The sequence below is a fragment of the Eretmochelys imbricata genome, chromosome 27, assembly GCF_965152235.1.
Source record: "Eretmochelys imbricata isolate rEreImb1 chromosome 27, rEreImb1.hap1, whole genome shotgun sequence".
In the NCBI taxonomy this organism is placed as follows: Eukaryota; Metazoa; Chordata; order Testudines; family Cheloniidae; genus Eretmochelys; species Eretmochelys imbricata.
In genome coordinates this window covers 7,543,179-7,561,507 of record NC_135598.1, presented here as the reverse complement: position 1 = coordinate 7,561,507, position 18,329 = coordinate 7,543,179, and the positions used below count along the sequence as shown (strand labels likewise).

Here is an 18,329-nt window from a genome sequence, read left to right as displayed (position 1 = left end):
TTTTATTTGCCTTCTGGCTTTTGGTTGGGCTCAGGCCAAGTTTTCCCGTTTTTCTCTGCAGCTAGAAACCTTATTTTTTAAAATGAAAGCTGAGCTGCTCTTATATTCACATGGCTCCAGGCACTGGGGCTTTAAGGAAAGCACCGAATATCACAAGACTTGTAATAAAATTGAGAGAGTTCAGCTGGCAACACTGAGATGACCGAGCTCTGTGGACACAGCAGCTCACCCCTATGCCAGCGACCGCTGCAAAGCTTGTAGAAGAGACACCTGAATTGGTCTGGCCTTGGGCTCTGTGCTGTCACTTACAGTGTGCCAGGTGGGCGTGAAGTGCTCCCCAGCGGTGTGAGCGGCCTGGGAAGGCAGAATTTTAACTCACTTTGTATGGTGTCAATGACAACACATGGTGCCAGGCAGAGGAGACGCAGGCCCCGGGGCGGAGTTAGAGACGGAAGCATTCGGGCTGGGGACCTAGGTACAGCTGCTTCCAGGAGCCCTGGGAGCGGTTGGACATGCCCAGCTTTAACGGCCTAACGCCCCAATTCAAAGACATGTAAACACCGTGGATCAAGCATCACTTCGGTCTCCCCTCACTGATCCTGCCTGGATCTCCACTGCCTGTCATATGGTCATTTACACCTGTGCTGGCCAGCTGTAAAATGCTACCAAACCAGAGTCACCTGGTGCGGACAAAACCAGCTGCAATGGAGAGTCAGGTCTATTTTCTCTCCCAGAGTAAATTCAACCCCCCTGCTGGAATCCAACGTCCCCTGGCTGCTCAGGGGCTCTAGCAACATGTTGGAAAAGGTATCATCTATTCAACAGGGAAACCACCAGCACAGCTCCACCTGGGGCCAGCAGGGCCAGCAGGAAGGATTGCTCTTCCGTCTACATCAGATCTCTGGGCTCAGTGCAAGCAACCTAGGCAGGAGAGCTCCTTGCTTTGGTCTTGTGCCATGGGATATCCCAGCGCAAAGTGGGTGTGCAATACTGCCACCTGCTGGCTGCGCTGGTTAGGTGGGATTTTGCATTGGGGCAAGTTACAACACCAGGGTGCAGGGCAACCTTCCGGCCCCTACCGCAGCAGTGTGGCACGGTGGCATTTTGCACGTGCTTTGCACCAATGCAGATGATTGCACAAGGTGCAAGACAATGGAGAATCAGGCCCTAGGGCAGAGTGCATCAAAAGCAGTTAGGTGCCTAACTCAGCGGGACACAAATGAAGTGAGTTTGCTGGGCTGATTGCAATCCCTAATTCACAGCCCCATTTGGCCACACCACTGATTGTCTCTGGCCAGTGAGGACTAGACCTGGGATAGCAGAAGGTGCTGCAGGTCAAGGCTGAGAAACATCCATAGAGCTGGGGTAGGGTGAAGGGCCAGGACTGGGATAGCTGGCTGTGCCGCAAATTATAACCGCTTTAAAAAACGGCACAAAGGAGGCTGACACACCAGCTGCCAGTGGCTCACCAGTTTCATGTTCATACGCATGCAGATTAAAAAGAAAACCACTCCACGCTAATAGAGGCTGCCAGCTGCTGCTGCTCCCTGGACTATGGCAATATTTCATCCGTGCCCTGCATCCCCCACCAACAAAGGGAAAATATTCCTGTTCACGGGCCTCCCCATTCCCTGCCTTTGGGCCTGATTCTCCATTGGCCCAGCCCTTGTGCAGCATTTGCGTCAGTGCAAACTGAGCGTGAGCTGGGTGCCAAATGCGGATTTCTACCCACTTTGCACTGCTGCAAGAGACAATGCAATGTTCAGGGCAATGGAAAACTAGGTCCGGTTTCTTCGATGCAGAGCCGGTCCCACATAGCCTAGAGGTCCATCTGAATTAGGAAGTGCCCCTCAGCAGACATCGCCACCAGGGTCTGGGGGATTCCACTCTCATGACTGATTTTTGGGACCCCAGATTCCCTCCCTCCAGCTTGCGGACCAAAGCCAGCAGTGCAGCATCTCCGCTCAGCATGGACCCATGATCCGTTTCTGGAAGCCCAGTGTGAGGGCTGCCTCAATAGAGGGGAGATGACTGGGAAGTGGCAGAGTTTGGGCCCCACCAAGGTTCAGAAGGGAAAGCAAGTGCCAGTCTGCATCCTAGAGCACGAATTGTAGCAACAGCTGCTTCTATCTGCACTAAAGCAAGGTCTCAGGCTGCCTTCATCATCTCCTTGGACTCTCCTGGTGGGGCACATTAGAGCGGGGCTACTCCCCACGGCCCAGGAAGGGAAGAGCCCCAGGAAACAACACGGTGTGCGCAGGGATGGATGAGACTGTCGCCCTTGGCAGCTCCCTCCCTGCCGTGGGAGCTGGTTAAAGCAAATGATCTTGTAATTAACCTCCTGGCTCTCCTGCTCCGTCACTGTCAGGCATCTTGTAAGGAAATTAACTTTTGACTGATCGCTTGGATTTGAACAGGGTGGATTAGGGATGCTGAATCAGCCACGTCCAGGCTTCAGCTGCTTTCCACAGTGTTCCCCCCCGCAACCCAGGACCCGCTGCGGGGCAGAGAGGGAAGGACCCGCTCCCCATATACACACACTTCTCTTTTTACCCCACCATGTGCTGCCTGATAAGGGACTTAGACGGTAGCACTGAGCAGCTCACTCCTCTGGCTGCAGCATCCCCCCTCCACCCGCTGGCTACTGGCACTGCTCAACAGGTCTACACTGGCTCGCTGGCTCCTGGGGGGCCGAGATCCCTGTTAAAGCACCATGCACAAATGAAACTCACGGGTCTGAGGAAACCAATTCAAGCCACTCTAGTGAGTTTGCAGATGGAACTAAACAGCCTCAAGAGCAGTGTGTACTCCCCCACCCCCATGCAGCCCAGGAGGGTGTCGACTCCAAAGCCCAATGACAATGGACTTGTCAACACCACTCATTTATTTCACTGCTGACCCATTCAGCTACCCTCTGCCATTCCATCTAGAGATTCTAGAGGAGCATCTCCATTAACAGACACTAGGATCAGTTTTGTAGTACCATCCTAAAGGCCCCCGTTCCAGGCCCCCGTTCCAGGCCCCATGGTGGTGAACAGTCACAGTGAGAGAGAGTCCTTGCCCCAAAGGATTTACACTCTAAATAGACAAGCAGAGGGAAAGATGCAGCATCTTGTCCAGAGGCAGCTGCAGGATGGGGAAATAGAACACACAGATCCTGGACCAATGCCTTTACCCACTGGACCACACTGCCTCTCGAGCAGCAAAGCTTGTATCTTGTGTAGGCCTCTAGGTACCAGTAGTCAGGGATGCACGTAACCGCTAGGATTCCACAAGGCTTTGACCGTGGACGGCCAGACCCGTTACAAGAGGCGAAGTGACAGATGCTAAAGTCAGCAGAGTCAAGCCCTCCCAAAGCGAGAATGCAGAGGGAAGAGGTTATAAGCACTGTCTCTTCACATTGTCCCCTTGCCCTCCAAAAGTGCCTTTCATCTGAGGACATCAAAATGATTTTCCCAGCAACCAATCCTGAAGCAACCCCCCGTGATGCGATGAAGGGCAGGAGAGGAGGAAACTGTGACACAGCATGTCAGTGGTGAAGCTGGGAATAGAACACTGTAGTCCAAAGGCTTGTCTACACAGGGACACTCAGGAAAATTAATCCAAATTAAGTAAAGATGTGAATTTAATTCCAAATGTGAGCATCCACACAGGGGTTTAATGTAGTTTAACTAATCCACTTTAAATTCATACCTTTAGTTAATTCAGATTAAACGTTCCATGTAGACAAGCCCCTAGTCTAGCCAACATGCCCTTCCACATGTTCTCTGCCTCACTCGATGTTGAAAGTGATGGAAAATGACTGAAAAAGTATCCCCTTATCCTCTGACTTTAGGGACTGAAATAAGGGTCTTGTGCTTTTTACTCCCATTAGCCCTATGGAGCCAGCATAGCGAGAGAACGGGAGTTGGGGTTTATTCTTTCTTGTGCATCTACACAATTGCTTATTAAGTCCCAATCAGTTACACCACTGCAAATTCCTTGGAATCCATTGAGGGCAGCGCTGAAGACAGCAGAGTCGGCGCTGCTGTGACTGCGGGAAGGGAAGACCCTCGCTTGACTCTCAGATCCCAGGCAGATTTGGCAGGGCTGGCAGCTAGAAAAAACGTTTTAACTTTAAGTGGGCAGGTTTGATCTGGCCAAAAGGCAGGCAAGTATGAGACCCTGCTATTTTTGCTGTGCAGAGCAGACCCGCACCTTTAAGAACTCATGATCCACCAACTTACAAAGAGATGGTGCCACCCCGGAGAACTCAGTAAACACAGTTGAGAAGGGTGTTGACAGTTAGAGGTCCCAGTGGAATGGGAACAGGAGCAGCTTGGCCAGCAGTTCCTGCAATAGCTGCCATTAGCCGTCAGCATCCTGCCCGGAATAGGAGTCATGGGAAGGATCCAGAGGTGAGATGAATTCTGTGGTCCTGCCCTGCCATGTTCATGGCAGGGGAAGCCCTCGAGCTCTTAGCCAGGGAACAGCTCCAGGAGGAAGAGCCCTGCCTTTCAGAGCACCGGGGAGCAGGTGAGGTGGCTTTTCTTGCCACACCCATCCTAATCAGCTCCCCTCTTGCAGCAGACCATGGGTCTGGAGCCAGCTGTAAGGAGTGCAAGTGGGAGGAAGCAGCCAGCTGTAAGGAGTGCAAGTGGGAGGAAGCAGTGAAGAGGGATCATGTGTGTCTGCATAAAGGATGCAATGCAAGACTACTGAGGGTCTGAGATAGAAGCAACAGGCTTGGATGAGAAGTTCTGAGACCAAGCAGCCACCCATCACAAAGCCCATGTGTGGATCTCAATTTGCCAATCCAGGGCTGATGGGACTCAGGGGGTCAGTTTGGACCTGCAGCTGCTTTCCTCTGATGCAGCCTGTGTTAGGAGGGGGATCTCTCACCCTTTCAGGAAGTTGCACCGAGTGAACCAATGGAGCTGGGAAAGACCTATTAGATTACATGTCCCCGAGATGACTAAGCAACCAGCCTCCTGTCCACGGCATCCTTCCTCTGCTGGGCCATTACCCTCTACTGAGCCACCTCGTCCAAGGGACATGTGAGTCACACACATGTATATGTCAATGAGCACATACACAAACACGTGTGTGCACACAAATATTTATTGCTTCTGGACCCAGTGCAAATCCCACACCCCTCCCTCGCTCATTGTGGTTTCCTCGGTGGGTAAATGCCAGCAAGCACCATAGCACCTAGCAGCGGCTTCTTTCTAGTCAAAGGAGCGGACATCTCTCCACCAGGCATAACTGTGTCTCTGGCAGGCCGCAAAAGCCAGAGAAGAAGCATGCGACCTGCCGGGCTGGCTGCACTGCAGTCAAAAACGGCAGAGCCTGGAGATTGGTGGCGACGTTATAAAAGAGGATTATCGGGTTTGGAGCCTCTGCTGTGTAATTAAGCGGCAGGTCCCTTGAACGCAGGCCCTTTCCTTCCCGATAAGCCCCATCTATAATGGTCTAAACACTCACAGGCGGAGCGCTGCGGGGAGACAATGCTCCCCTTGAAAAGCCTCGTGCCAGTGGGGCAGGGTTTTAAAAATAGACGTGAATGGCTCTCTTCACGGCATGAGAAAAGCAGCAGCAGCTCTCCCAGGTTAAGTGCTGAACTTATTGAGCTTCTCCGGTGGCCAGCAGAACACTGTACAGAGGAGAGGGAGGAGGTTATGGGTGGCTCAGGGCACCCCAGGGTGGGGGGAAACCCCTGGGGAGAATTTTCAACATTCTTGTTGCACGGTGGGAACACCGGGGAGCCCTGCTCATGGACCACAGCCCCCTGGTATCAGGTGCTGTAAAAACACTGCACAAAAAGGCTAAGCTCTTTGGGGAACAAACTAAATGCTCCCATTTAGGCCCGAAATAAGGGCCAGATTTCCCCCTCCCCAAGAGTTCTGCATGTTGGATGCTGAGCTCCTGGGAGAACCTGGCCCCCGATGGTGGGTGCTGGGCACTTGAAAATCTGGCCCTCTTCTCTTCTAGCTCGCAGGGGCCAACACAGGTGGCTGCTGAACACCCATCGCTGCTGAGAGAGGTTTGGTGGTGCCTCTGTGAGGCAAGTCAGCACAGCGGGTTCCCAGCCACTTCTTAGTGGACAGGGGTCCCTGTTGCCCAGAACCTGTGGGACTGACCCAAGCCAAGGGGCCAGTTAGTGCAACTCAGCAGATGCCGCAAGGACTGAACAGCCTCTGGAGGCTGAGCTCAGGATCAGCCTGGCAACAAGGTGCGGAATAGGGGGAGTTTCTGTCTGGATAAACAGAGGGCACTATTCAGCAGGGCTGCCAATCTGTCACCTTCCCCTAGGAAGGGGCACGCTGGGACCCATGGAACATCAGGGGCCAGAGTTTCAGGGCTGGACTCTTTCTGAGCCGCCTTCCCCCCTCCCCCCAAACTTAACTGGGAATGCAAATCTGACTGCCTTATCATCCGACCACGCAGCTGTGCCTACAGAAACAGGGTCAAGGCTCCATTAAAACTCAAGCCCTGTGGCCCAGCCAATGCAGTGGCTCGGCTGGGCATTTTGCACCAGTCTGGCCTCGCCCGTGTATCTGGGCTGCCTGCAGCTGGAACGTCCCTGTAGCCCTAATTCAGCCGTGGCTTGTCAGTTTAATAGGCACACCAGGATGCTCGCTCCCCCGATGGTTACAACAATCAGTCTCTGAGCAGGGCTGGCGGAGGCGACTGTCTCTCTTTAAGGAGCCCTGGCGAACACTGAAGGCAGGAGGAAAATCACGATCTGCAGCCCCTGAGCAACCCCCAGCAACCCCCCTGTAATGTCAGTGCCCTGGCTCTCCTCCTGATCACACCGCGCGTACACAGGCTATCTCCCCAGGGGGGCACATTGCCTGTCTAGACAAGATGCTGAAGGAGCCCAGCACTTGGCAGGATCAGGCCCTTAAGACACACCCATTCTTGGCTCCTCATAGCCAGTAGGCACTGTCTCTTTAATGTGAAGACCCCCCCACACACACACCAGCACAGAAGGACACAGTAGATCCTTCTGAGAAGGCAAGTCCGCTGTGCCCCAGTTCCCTGGCTCTTAAAGGGAAAGTGCAGGGTGATACAGACACTACCCGGGTCCCTACAGCTGCTTAGCGAGAGGGGCAAGTCACCAAACCCCAGATTTTAAAGTTGCTTAACTAGAATAAGAGCAATTTACAACCCTGCCACAAGAGAGACTCTGATGGGGTCTTTGTTACTGATGCGTGCGGCAAGTCATTAGAAATGGGAGGACTCCAGGAACGCAGAGGGAGCAGAATCCAAAGCTGCGGGAGGGTAAGTCTTATTTTCCCCTCAGTAGGAGAGTTGTGAAAGTCACCTGCATTCAAATGGGGACAGCGTTCGCCGAGTCCTAATCTGGGCCATCAGCCTCCTGGTGCACGGCAGCTCTCGCTGCCCTGCAGTGCCGTGCCGAGTCACCCAGGCAACCAAACAGGGGCAGGTGAGATGAGAGATTACCTGTTGCTAATAGGTAGGGCACTGGGATGGCAGGCAGGACCCCTGGGCCCTAGTCTAGATATCTAAAGCACTTATATCTGCCCCCCTCACTTCAGTCTTTAAGGCATTTATCCTCACGCACGCCGGCGAGGCAGGGCAGTGCTATTATCCTCATTTTACAGATGGGAAACTGAGGCACAGAGGCTGACTGTCTTGTCCAATATCACACAGACCAATGCCCTTCCTGTCTATTCTGAGACTCTCCTGCTGCATGACCTTGAGCAAGTCACTCAAGGTTGGCTTTCCTCTCCCCCCTCCTCCACACCCTTCCTCTGTCCAGCCGATTTCAGTTGTAAGGCCTTCAGGGCAGAAACTGTATGTGGCCTGGTGTTTGTACCGAGAACAATACTCCCCACCCCCACACCTCCATTGGGGTTTCAAGGATAAAACACAACTAATAAGGTGCCTCAGGCTGTTTACAAAACAATATTTGCATATCTAGCGAGTACCTGGTGTTCTAAGTGCTCTCCCAGCGGAGCACCTGTTGGCTGGGGCTGGGGCTCTGTATGCTGCCTGTTTGCAGCATCGAGCCCTCACTGTTTAACTAACTCCCTGCAGCATTAGAATTAATCACCGGCATTTCCCAGCAAAGCTTCGTTTTCATCTTAACGTAATTCCATCTGCGCCCGCCCAAGCCACCTTCTGCTGGATGGAGGCAGAGCTTGGATCCCGCCGGCAGAATGCCACCTGGGTACGGCGGGACCGCAGGGAAGCAGAGCCTTGAATTAATAGTGGAGTTTCTGCTTGGTCGCACTGCTTGGGTTTGTTAAGGAGAAAGCCGTGTTTGCCACAGCTGGCATCAGAAGATTGGCAGTGCAGCAAACCCAAGCCCCATCTTCCCCACCAGAGGCAGCGGTCTCAAAGAGTCAGCAGGACACAGTCAGAGCCCTCCCTGACCCCAAGGAGCCTAGCTTTGGACACTGCACCCATGGGCGTATTCTAAAGGAGGGAGGGAGACGCAGTGGTTAGGGTGTGAGCCTATGACCCAGCTTCTACTCCCACCTCTTCCCCAGACCTCCAGTGGGTAACCTCGGTATCTCTGTGCCTGTGGAATAGCGGATTCCCCCTAAGTGCACACCCTCAAGGCGGGGCATGGTGTAGCAGACTACCCTCGTCTAGGGCTGACAACCGTTCTGGCCCTGCAGTGGTCTCCTTCTTGGGACTTGGCCATCTGGCCAGGTCGCTTTTAGCCCCAGCCTTTCTGAAGTAACAAAGTCTGACCCACAAGAGTCCAGTGTCCTCTTCCTCAGGTTTCAGCCCCTGGCGCTGGGCCTCATGGGCCTTCAAAAGTTTTTATCCCCTTATGTTAGGGAACTTTGCACCACCTTCCCCATGGGCTGGTGGTGTAACCCCGACCCTCCCTCTCCTCTGGGTTCCAGCCCAGAGACCCTGTAGTGAGCAGGCAAGGTCTGTCTGGTCAGAGCCACCCCTACAACCTCCCTGGGCTTCTTCCTCCCTCAGCCTGTCAGCTGGCCTTTCCCATAGCCCCTTCCTAGGCCCACCGTGTATTTGCATTCTCCTCAGGTGCCAGGATGTCTCTGTCTTCTCAGGCTCCATAACCTCTCTAGGTTCTTTCAGAGCTAGGTTTGCAGGACTCTCCCCTGGAATCCTCCAACAAGTCCCCAATGAAATATAGACTTCAGCCACTTTAGGCTCAAGCTTTTATCCCTGTCAGGCTCCCCTTTGTGTTGCTCCTCACCCAAACATCTCCCTGGAGGTCTAAGTGCTGCCAGAATGAGCCACTAGCCTAGCAGCTTCTCCCCATTTCCTGCCCCCTCGAGAGAAAGTTCTCTACTCTAGATTCCCCCCGGCATCCTCCTCACCTCTCTGCTACCCAGAGAGGAACTGCTATATTCCCTACTTCAGCCTGGGCCTCCTCTTTTTGTACGAACCACTGGGCTCCTCCTCCAGCTAGGACTCATCTTTAATTGGGCCTGGCCCATCCATCAGGTGCCACCACTAATTAAGCTCCCCAGCTCCCCTTAACCCTTTCAGAGCCAGTGTGAGGCATACACCCCTTCACAGTGCCTCAGGTCCCGTCCCCCCCTGCCCCCCCCCCAAGGAACATGGCAGTAATTGCACTGCCCTACCTCCTGGAGGGTTATGAGTATAAAGGCAGCCGTGACCGTGAGGTGCTCAGATACTATGGGACAGGGTCCAGACAAGTACCTAAGGGAGATAAGTTGGGAGGTTCGAGGGCTGGACTCTGAGGTTTGAATCATTGGCAAAAGGGTCTGGGTCAGAACCTGGGATCCCAACACCCCCAAACACAAGGGGAGTTGAATCCAGAAGACTTCTCAAGACCTTCTATCACTTTAGAAATAGACAACGCATCAGGGGACCTTTCCCCAGCCCAGACTCATGTGGGACAGCCAGACTAAGGATCCCGTCCACAAACTCACCTGGGGGGAGGCCTCTTTAAAATGGGCCCATCAGGTCTGATCCTGCCACTTGTGCAGTATGAGACTGATCCTGCCAGAGGGGGAAATGCTACAAATTGGAAAGGTGGCACCGCACTTTGCGTGGGCGTAAATAACACCACAAGGCGCAGGGCAATGGAGGACCAGGCCCATTGGATTTGCTTGTGTTTGCTGGATGCTCAGAATGGGTGTAACCTGCTCACAGAAATCCCCCTCCCCAACCCTCCCCTCCAAGCTTGGGCTGCTCTCAGATCTGTGCATCCTCACTGAAACCCAAGCTGCCATGAAGGCAGAACTGGGGCTGGCTGGTTACAAGGTGTCACTTTTGGAAAAAGAAGGAGACAGGGCCCTTATCGCAATGAACGGGAAAAATCAAGGGTGAGCAAAGGAGCCCCATAAAGACGTTCTCTGTGCTCCCCATGGCAGTGGCCCCTTTCAGGGCATATTGCTGTCACCTCCCCCGCCCATACGGCTCCCCTTCGCCACCCCCAGTCCTGGGATCTGTAATCATTTCTGTCATGTTTTCAGTCCAGTTCAAGGCCAGATCCTGTGCAGCTTGCTCCCCTCGACACCCCACTGGTGAGGGCAAAAGGTAGCCCTCCACATTTTAAGCCTCTCAAGGCAGGGTCCTGGGGGCTGATTCTGCTCTCATTCACCCTAGTGTAAATCAGGAGTAGCTATGGGGAAATCAGGAGAAGTACATTAGTGGGAGAGGAGAATCAGGCCCAACTGTATAGACGGAGGCCAGTCCACGGTGCTGTACACATAGAAATCATCTCCCACTAGCAAACAACTCTTAGAAGGGCTACCCCATGTGCATCCCCCACCTATCTACACACAAGGCCCAGCAATCCAGGGATCGCCCACGTGGCTATTTCAATGAGGGGCTCTTACTGTCTTTCCTGTAGTAGAGGATCTCTAGCTTGCACTCCTCGGACCCCAGCAAGGCCTGAGTCAGCTGCGCGATGGAGTTTTTGGTGGTCTCAGGCCCGGTGAGGAAGTCACAGGTGCAGGGGCGCTGCATGACCTCCACCCGGGAATAGCCGAACATCTCACAGAAGCCATCGTTGCAGTAGATGATGGCGCAATTCTCCATCTGGGCGTTGGCGATGAGGAACTTGCGGTCTGCAAAGATGTATGGGAAGCAAAGGGTTAAAATAAAGGTGACTGTCCCCAAGTGAACTTCTTAGTGGAGGACGTGCGGGTGGGAGTGACAGGAGCTTCTCCACTGGCAGAGTTGAGCACCAAGATTTGCCAGGGCACCGTCCTTGTCACCTTCATGCAAATAGGGTGTCTGAGGGCAAGGTACTGAGAGAGGCAGCCTGGGGCAGTAGCCAAATCACAGGCTTGTTACTCAGAAAAGCTGGGGTCTGTTCCTGCCTCCACCAGCGACCTCTGATGAGTCAGTTCCTTCTCTTGCCTCGCCTGTTTAGATTGTAAGCTCCTTGGGGCAGAGACCATCTCTCCCTACTTGTTTGTATAGTGCCTAGTAAGGTGGGGTCCTGATCTCAGTTGGGTGCTACTGGAATATAAACCATTGGATTTCCCCAGCACCACATGGGATGTCTCCTTAGCTGGAACAGGACTCAGCCAGGGTGTCAAGGGGCTTTAATAACCATCTCCCATCTGGGGGATGTCAAAGTGCTTGACAGATATTAAACATTGCAGAATCCCTATGTATATAATTTCCATTTTATAGAAGGGGAAACTGAGGCACAGACAGGCCTGGTGACTTGCCCAATGTAGCAGCAGCAGGACTAGGAATAGAAGCCAAAGCAGCCTGACTCCCAGTCTGCTGTGCCACCGGCACCCCTAAAGCAATTCCCCAAACGGCCTCCTGCTTTCTCTGTATTTCCCTTCCCATGATTGCGGATGAGTGAGACAGCTGTGAAGAAAGGGGGGCTGTGACGGGATGCGCCAGCCCTGTGACAGGAGCTTTCTCCTTTCCTTGCAGGTGGAGACAGTGAGACGCAATTCATTGCCATCGTCATTCCGGAGCGAGGGAGCCTGGTCCACGACCGGTGTCCCTGCCAAGGATCAGCCTGGCAACAAGGTGCGGAATAGGTTAGCTATTCATTAACATAGTATTTAATAGTGCCGAGAGGACCCAGCCAGGACCAGGGCCCCAGTGCGAGGTGCTGAACAAATATACAGCAAGAGATTGTCCCAGCTTTTACAGTCCAAATGGACAAGACAAAGTATGGGAGGGGAAACAGGTGCCTGAAAGGGTGACATAATTTGCTCAAGGTCATGGGCGCGGACTGCCAGCTAAGGGCCCTCAACACTAGACGAGGCTGTCTCCTGGGATTGTTGCCAACAGCCCATTGTTTGATATTTTGCCCACTTTACGCATCCTACATGATGTGGGTTCCAGCCCTTCCCCTTGGGAGACTTTTCCACCATCTAAGAGCTGTCGGTGTCAGGGAGCTGCTCCCGATGTTCAGCCTAATAGGAGGGAACTAGGAAAGAGGAGATTTCGGTGGAAAAGCATCAGGTGCTTCCTGGCTGTGAGATCAGCTCCCCGTGGGATTGTTTCCCAAGGGGAGCAGCAGCTGTGACCTTTGAAGCTAGACAGGACCAAATACAAGCACACGTGCAACAGGGAATAATCTGGCATTTGCCAGGGGAAGGACTAAATGAGCTGATGGGTCTTTACCATCCCCAGTCTCTGATTCTCCCGATGCTGGTGTAAATCAGGAGTGTCTCTTTGAAGCCAATGTGTACAAAGGGCATAAGTGAGTCAATAATTCATTGATACCTTTCCCTTTTCTCAGTTTCATCCCTTTGCTCTTTTTTCCCTCCCATGACCTTCATAGCTCCCTCTGTAATTCCTCCTCCTCGGGGTTCTACCCTGCACACACCAGTGGACGGCTAGTTTGTGGGCCAGATTATCCAGCTGCAGGGGTCCAGCCGGGCCAGGATGACTCACACACTGAGGTTGCTGCAGGCTCGGTGAAGGTGACCGTACTGCGTGCGCCTGTTAACTTCCCTCTGCAGGGGTTCTGGACGAGCACTGCCGCAGGTGCAGACAGATGTGGGCAGGGGAAGCATATGCCTGTGCTGAGCAGCTGGAGCAGGGAACTGAGAGACAGAAGCCTAGAAGTGTAGGACTGGGAGGGACCTCGACAGGCCACCGAGCCCAGGCCCCTGCACTGAGGCAGGACTCAGTATGAGCTAGACCAGTGGTTTTCAAACTTTTTTCCCGGCGACCCAGTTGAAGAAAACTGTTGATGCCCGTGACCCAATGGAGCTGGGGATGAGGGGTTTGGGGTATGGAAGGGGCTCAGGCTGGGGCAGAGGGTTGGGGTGCAGGGGTGAGGGCAGTGGGGTGGGGCTGGGAATGAGGGGTTCAGGGTGTAGAAGGGGGCTCTGGGCTGGGGTGCAGGAGGGGGTCAGGACTCTGGGCTGGGGATGCAGGCTCTGGGGTGAGGCTGGGGAAGATGGGTTTGGAGTGCAGGAAGGGGCTCTGGGTTTGGGGGGCTCAGGGCTGGGGCAGGGGATTGGGGCATGGGGTTGGGGCACGGATTTACTTCGGGCAGCGGTGCAGCGGGGGTGCAGAGGCAGGTTTCCTGCCTGTCCTGGCACCGTGAACCATACTGCGCCCCGGAAGCGGTCAGCAGCAGGTCCGGCTCCTAGGCAGAGGCACGCAAGTGACTCCAAGCGGCTTTTGCCTGCTCCCACTGGCCAGGAACTGGCCAACGGGAGTGCGGAGCCAGTGCTCAGGGTGGGGGTAGTGCGCGCAGCCCCATGGCCCCCAGTCTAGGAGCCGGACCTGCTGCTGGCTGCTTCCGGGGTGCAGCGCGGCGTCAGAACAGGTAGGGACTAGCCTGCCTGAGCTGGGCAGCACCGCCAACGGGACTTGTAACGTCCCGGTCGGCAGTGCTGATCAGAGCCGCCCCCACCCAGTGCCTTACCTTCTGCGACCCAGTACTGGGTCGCGACCCACAGTTTGAAAACCACTGAGCTAGACTGCCCCGACAAGTGTTTGTCTAACCTGTTCTTAAAAACCTCCAACAACGGAGATTCCACAGCCTCCCTCGGCAATTTGTTCCAGAGCTCAACTTCCCTGACATCCGGACAACAGACATGGACGCCGTGGGCTCGGGGAAGCATTTGGCTGATTCCACAGAAGGCAGCAGGGAAGGGAAGGGGTTGGCCTGCTCCATCAATGAAGGTTCCTCTGTCTGTTGCCGTTGCTGTAGCTCTCCTGGGAGGCTGTCCTGTAAAGCTCAGGCCGATGGTACGAGCGGATTAGAGCACGCATCTCATCTCCTGTCCTTAACGTAATCCAGCAACGCAGAGGCCACGGTGTGTGGCTGCCGTGAAGCGTAGCTGCTCAGACCTGCGGCGAGTGGGCAGTTCATGGCCAAATTCAGCTCCTGATTCCGCCCCACTGAAATCAGTGGGGATCTAGGGGCCAGGGTGTACTCAAGTGGGACGTGCCCTTAGCAGACGTGTGAGAACATGGCTCTCCCGAGCATTGGCATCTCTTTTGGCTGGAGCTGGAGCCAGTTCTTAAATTCAGAGGGTGCATTTGGGGGATAGCTATTAGTGCACTCCCTAATTAATCGCGCTGATTACACAGGAGTGGCATCTGCAGCGTGTTTATTCCAGTTCTGCTGTTTGCCTCCTTTCCCACCTGCCCCGGGGAATGTGCATTGGCAAAGGATCTGTAGAAGCCTCCTGCTATCCTCAATGGACCCACAAGCAACTCCCGGGCCCCTATTTGCAGTCCTGCGGTGGCAGAGAGCTGGGGATGAGCCGTTCTCACTTCCCTTTCAGCAGAGGATGAGAAAGCACTTGGCAAACATTCCCAAATGGCGCTCCAGCACTGTCACTGAGCTGGTGAAGTGTTTCTATTGTTACCCATTTTAAAGCTGGCTAAACTGAGGAGAAGGGGCATGAATAAGTGAGTGAGACTCAGAACCCAGGATCCCGGTGGAGTTTCCTGCTCTACTCACTAAATGACTCTGACCCCACTGGCAGATCCAGATGCTTGCTTGGTGGATGCCATCACTCCGTATCACCCAGGGCACCGGCCTGCCACTCTCTCTGAAGCTGCCAGTTAGAAACAGTGCCGAGGAGTGGCGGCCAGCTCGACAGAAGCCCTGGGAGAGGATTAGTTTCAGTGAGTCAAGGCTTAGAGCCGAGCTCCGGAGGGGAGTGGGCAGCTGGGAGGGTGGGCCGAGGGAAAAGAGGCTGTTGATTTTAACTAGGCAGTGCAACTCTGCTTACAGGGAAATGGAATTAAACTCCCGGGTGGTTTCATTGAGTCACAACAGGCTGTCGGGCAAATACAAGCCGGGTCAGAGTGACGCGCAACTGGCCTTCACTAAAGGAGAATCTGGTACAGTGTGTGTGTAGAGGGTGGCAGAATCCCTGGAGGAGACCTCAGCTAGGGAGAAGAGGCGGGATGTGATTAGCTCATAGCTTTCAGGCCTGGGCCTCCTCCCACCCCCGCAGCAGTTATCAGGGGCAGCTGGCATCAAACTGGGATGAGGGAGAAGTAATCCATGCCCACAGGTTAAACTACATGCCCACGGCACCGCAGAGCTGAGCCATTAGCACCCAGGAGCTCCTGGCACTCAGCCCCATGCTCTGCTCAATCCACCACACTGTGCTACCGTGGGAGGATCCTGGTTAGAATGAGATGAAAGCCTGCCTCCGAAATGGGGATCAGGGTGGGCTCCTGCAGCTGGAAGGACCCGTGTGTGTGTGTGGGGGGGTGTGTGAAAGAGAGAGGCAGAGAGAGCAGGCCTTTATTTTTTGTGCACCCGTCCCTTTAAGAGGTACACACCACGAAAGGCTATGGGGCACTGTTTCAAGAGTGGCAGCAGGCAGATTTGTCTCAGCAGCAAGTTATCAAGTTCAGTCCCGCCTGGCCAGGGGCGAGGGAGGCTTGTCTGTTTGTTGACGAGCTAGTTCCCCAGTGCCCCCCTCCCCCGCCCCACTCAGCTGGCACGAGGGATGCCGCTTGCCAATTTAGATGGATAGACAAGGCAAGTTACATGAACTCCCCATTCACAGGATCACGTTCCTCACCACAGGGGCCCTTCTCTTCTTTTGGCAACTACAGATCAGCCGGGTAGGGAGGAAAGCCAGCAAGTTTGTCCTCCCAGCAAATGCTGCAATGGGAGACAGGCTGAATTAGGCTGCTGGAGGGACCCAGAGGTCCTGATTCTCTGGGGCCTTGCAGCCGGCGAGCAAAATGATCTCTGTATATTCTGCTCTGGTAGCATTGGGCGGCCACTGTGCACTCACTTGGCATTGTGGTAAGTTACCCCACAGGGAGAATCAGACCCCACAAGTCTAAGAAAGATAACGCCCCTTGAATCAGTTACCTCCAGAGAATGGCCCTCCCCCAAACCATGACAAATGCCTTAGAAGCAGAAATCTCCACAGTCCAGTCATTGTGTTAGAGGTGAAAAAATAAACCCCAGCTAAAATTCATTTAAAGGGATTATTTCTAGCAACAGCAAATGGCAGCATTTCGTCAGGGGAGGTGGCCTGGGAGCATCCTATAATTTAAGGCAAATGGCCAGACAGCCCATTTTGCACTAAAATAAGCACTTCTACCTGGCCATTTTCTAGCTGAACATTCTGCCCCCCAAAATAAAAAAGGTTTTATCCTCTCTCCTCTCCTCCCCCACCAGTAGTTACATTTTAATCAGCTCCTGATCTTGGCTATGTTAGTAAATCCAAGGCTGACTTCAGTGGAATCACTCCAGAGTTATGCTGGTGTAACTAAGATCAGAGTCCACCCCATTTTTAGTCTTGATTGATGGCATCTGGCCAGCAATATCTATCCATCCCCATACACACCCAGCTAGCTAATCAATCTACCTGTCCCCATATTCTATCCCCATACACTCCATCTACCTACCTACCTATCTATCCCCATACACCCCCAAGATCTATCTAGCCCCATACACACCCACCTAGCTAATCAATCTATCTATCCACATACTCTATCCCCATACACTCTATCAACCTACCTACCTATCTATCCCCATACACCCCCAAGATCTATCTAGCCCCATACACACCCACCTAGCTAATCAATCTATCTATCCACATACTCTATCCCCATACACTCTATCAACCTACCTACCTATCTATCCCCATACACCCCCAAGATCTATCTAGCCCCATACACACCCACCTAGCTAATCAATCTACCTGTCCCCATATTCTATCCCCATACACTCCATCTACCTACCTACCTATCTATCCCCATACACTCCCAAGATCTATCTAGCCCCATACACACCCACCTAGCTAATCAATCTATCTATCCACATACTCTATCCCCATACACTCTATCAACCTACCTACGTATCTATCCCCATACACCCCCAATATCTATCTAGCCCCATACACACCCAGCTATCTAATCAATCTACCTGTCCCCATATTCTATCCCCATACACTCCATCTACCTACCTACCTATCTATCCCCATACACCCCCAAGATCTATCTATCCCCATACACACCCACCTAGCTAATCAATCTATCTATCCACATACTCTATCCCCATACACTCTATCTATCTACCTACCTATCTATCCCCATACACACCCACCTATCTAATCAATCTCTCTCTATCCCCATACACTCTACCTATCTATCGATCCCCAAACACACCCCTCTATCTATCCATCCCCATACACCCCCCACCTATCTCATCTATTTATCTATCCCCATACACTCTACATACCTACCTACCTATCCATCCCCATACACCCCCAATATCTATCCCCATGCACACTCACCCCGAGCTAACCAATCCACCTTTACCCCCACACACTCTACCCGGCTATCTCGCACCCTACTATCTCCCCCACCTACACTGGCTGTCCCTCCATCTATCTGCCCATCTCTGGTACTGGCGCACAGTTGCCTCGCTGCCCCCAGCCTGGCCATGGCCGGGTCTCAGCAAGTCTTTAACGCGGCTGACGCCTAGGCAGGAAGTTTTGCCGGTCCCCCGGAGATCCCCCGCTGGGGAGGAGAGCCCGCCTCTCCCGGCCGGCGCGGCTGCGGGCAGGGAACGAGGGAGCGGCCCTGGCCCGGGCCGGGGAGCGCGGCTGCCCGCCAGGGAAGGGACCGGCCCGCGGTACTCACTCTGCCCCTCGAACTTGCGGATGATGGTGTCCAGGTAGGTGTTTTGCGGGGCCACGTGGCCCCTCCGCACGGGCATGCTGGAGTCCCGCCGAGGCGTCCCACCGCCGGGAAGTTGCTCCTCGCTCCCCGGGGGCGCTGCCGGGCTCTCCCCAGGGCCGCCCCGAGCGCTCGCTCCGGCTTCCCGGGGGGGCCCCGGCGCCGCTAGCCTGCCGCGGGGAAGCCCCTTCCCCGGCTGGGGGGGCAATGCGGTCCCGTGCAGGGGGTCGGGTTGCTTTGGGGGCTGGAGGGCGGAGGAAAAGGGA

The 18,329-nt window shown here is 54.1% G+C and overlaps 1 protein-coding gene across 1 annotated transcript in view; it reads right to left on the bottom strand.

The window, feature by feature from the left end:
* KCNH6 (potassium voltage-gated channel subfamily H member 6) overlaps positions 1–18,103 on the bottom strand; it is a 101,486-nt gene extending 83,383 nt beyond the window's left edge. Inside the window, exons 1-2 of the mRNA XM_077806278.1 lie at positions 18,028–18,103; positions 10,800–11,030 (exon numbers count right to left, since the gene is read on the bottom strand). Of these exons, the coding sequence (XP_077662404.1) occupies positions 10,800–11,030; positions 18,028–18,103 (307 nt within the window). The remainder of the gene's footprint in view (positions 1–10,799; positions 11,031–18,027) is intronic.
* Positions 18,104–18,329: the final 226 nt, after the last annotated feature.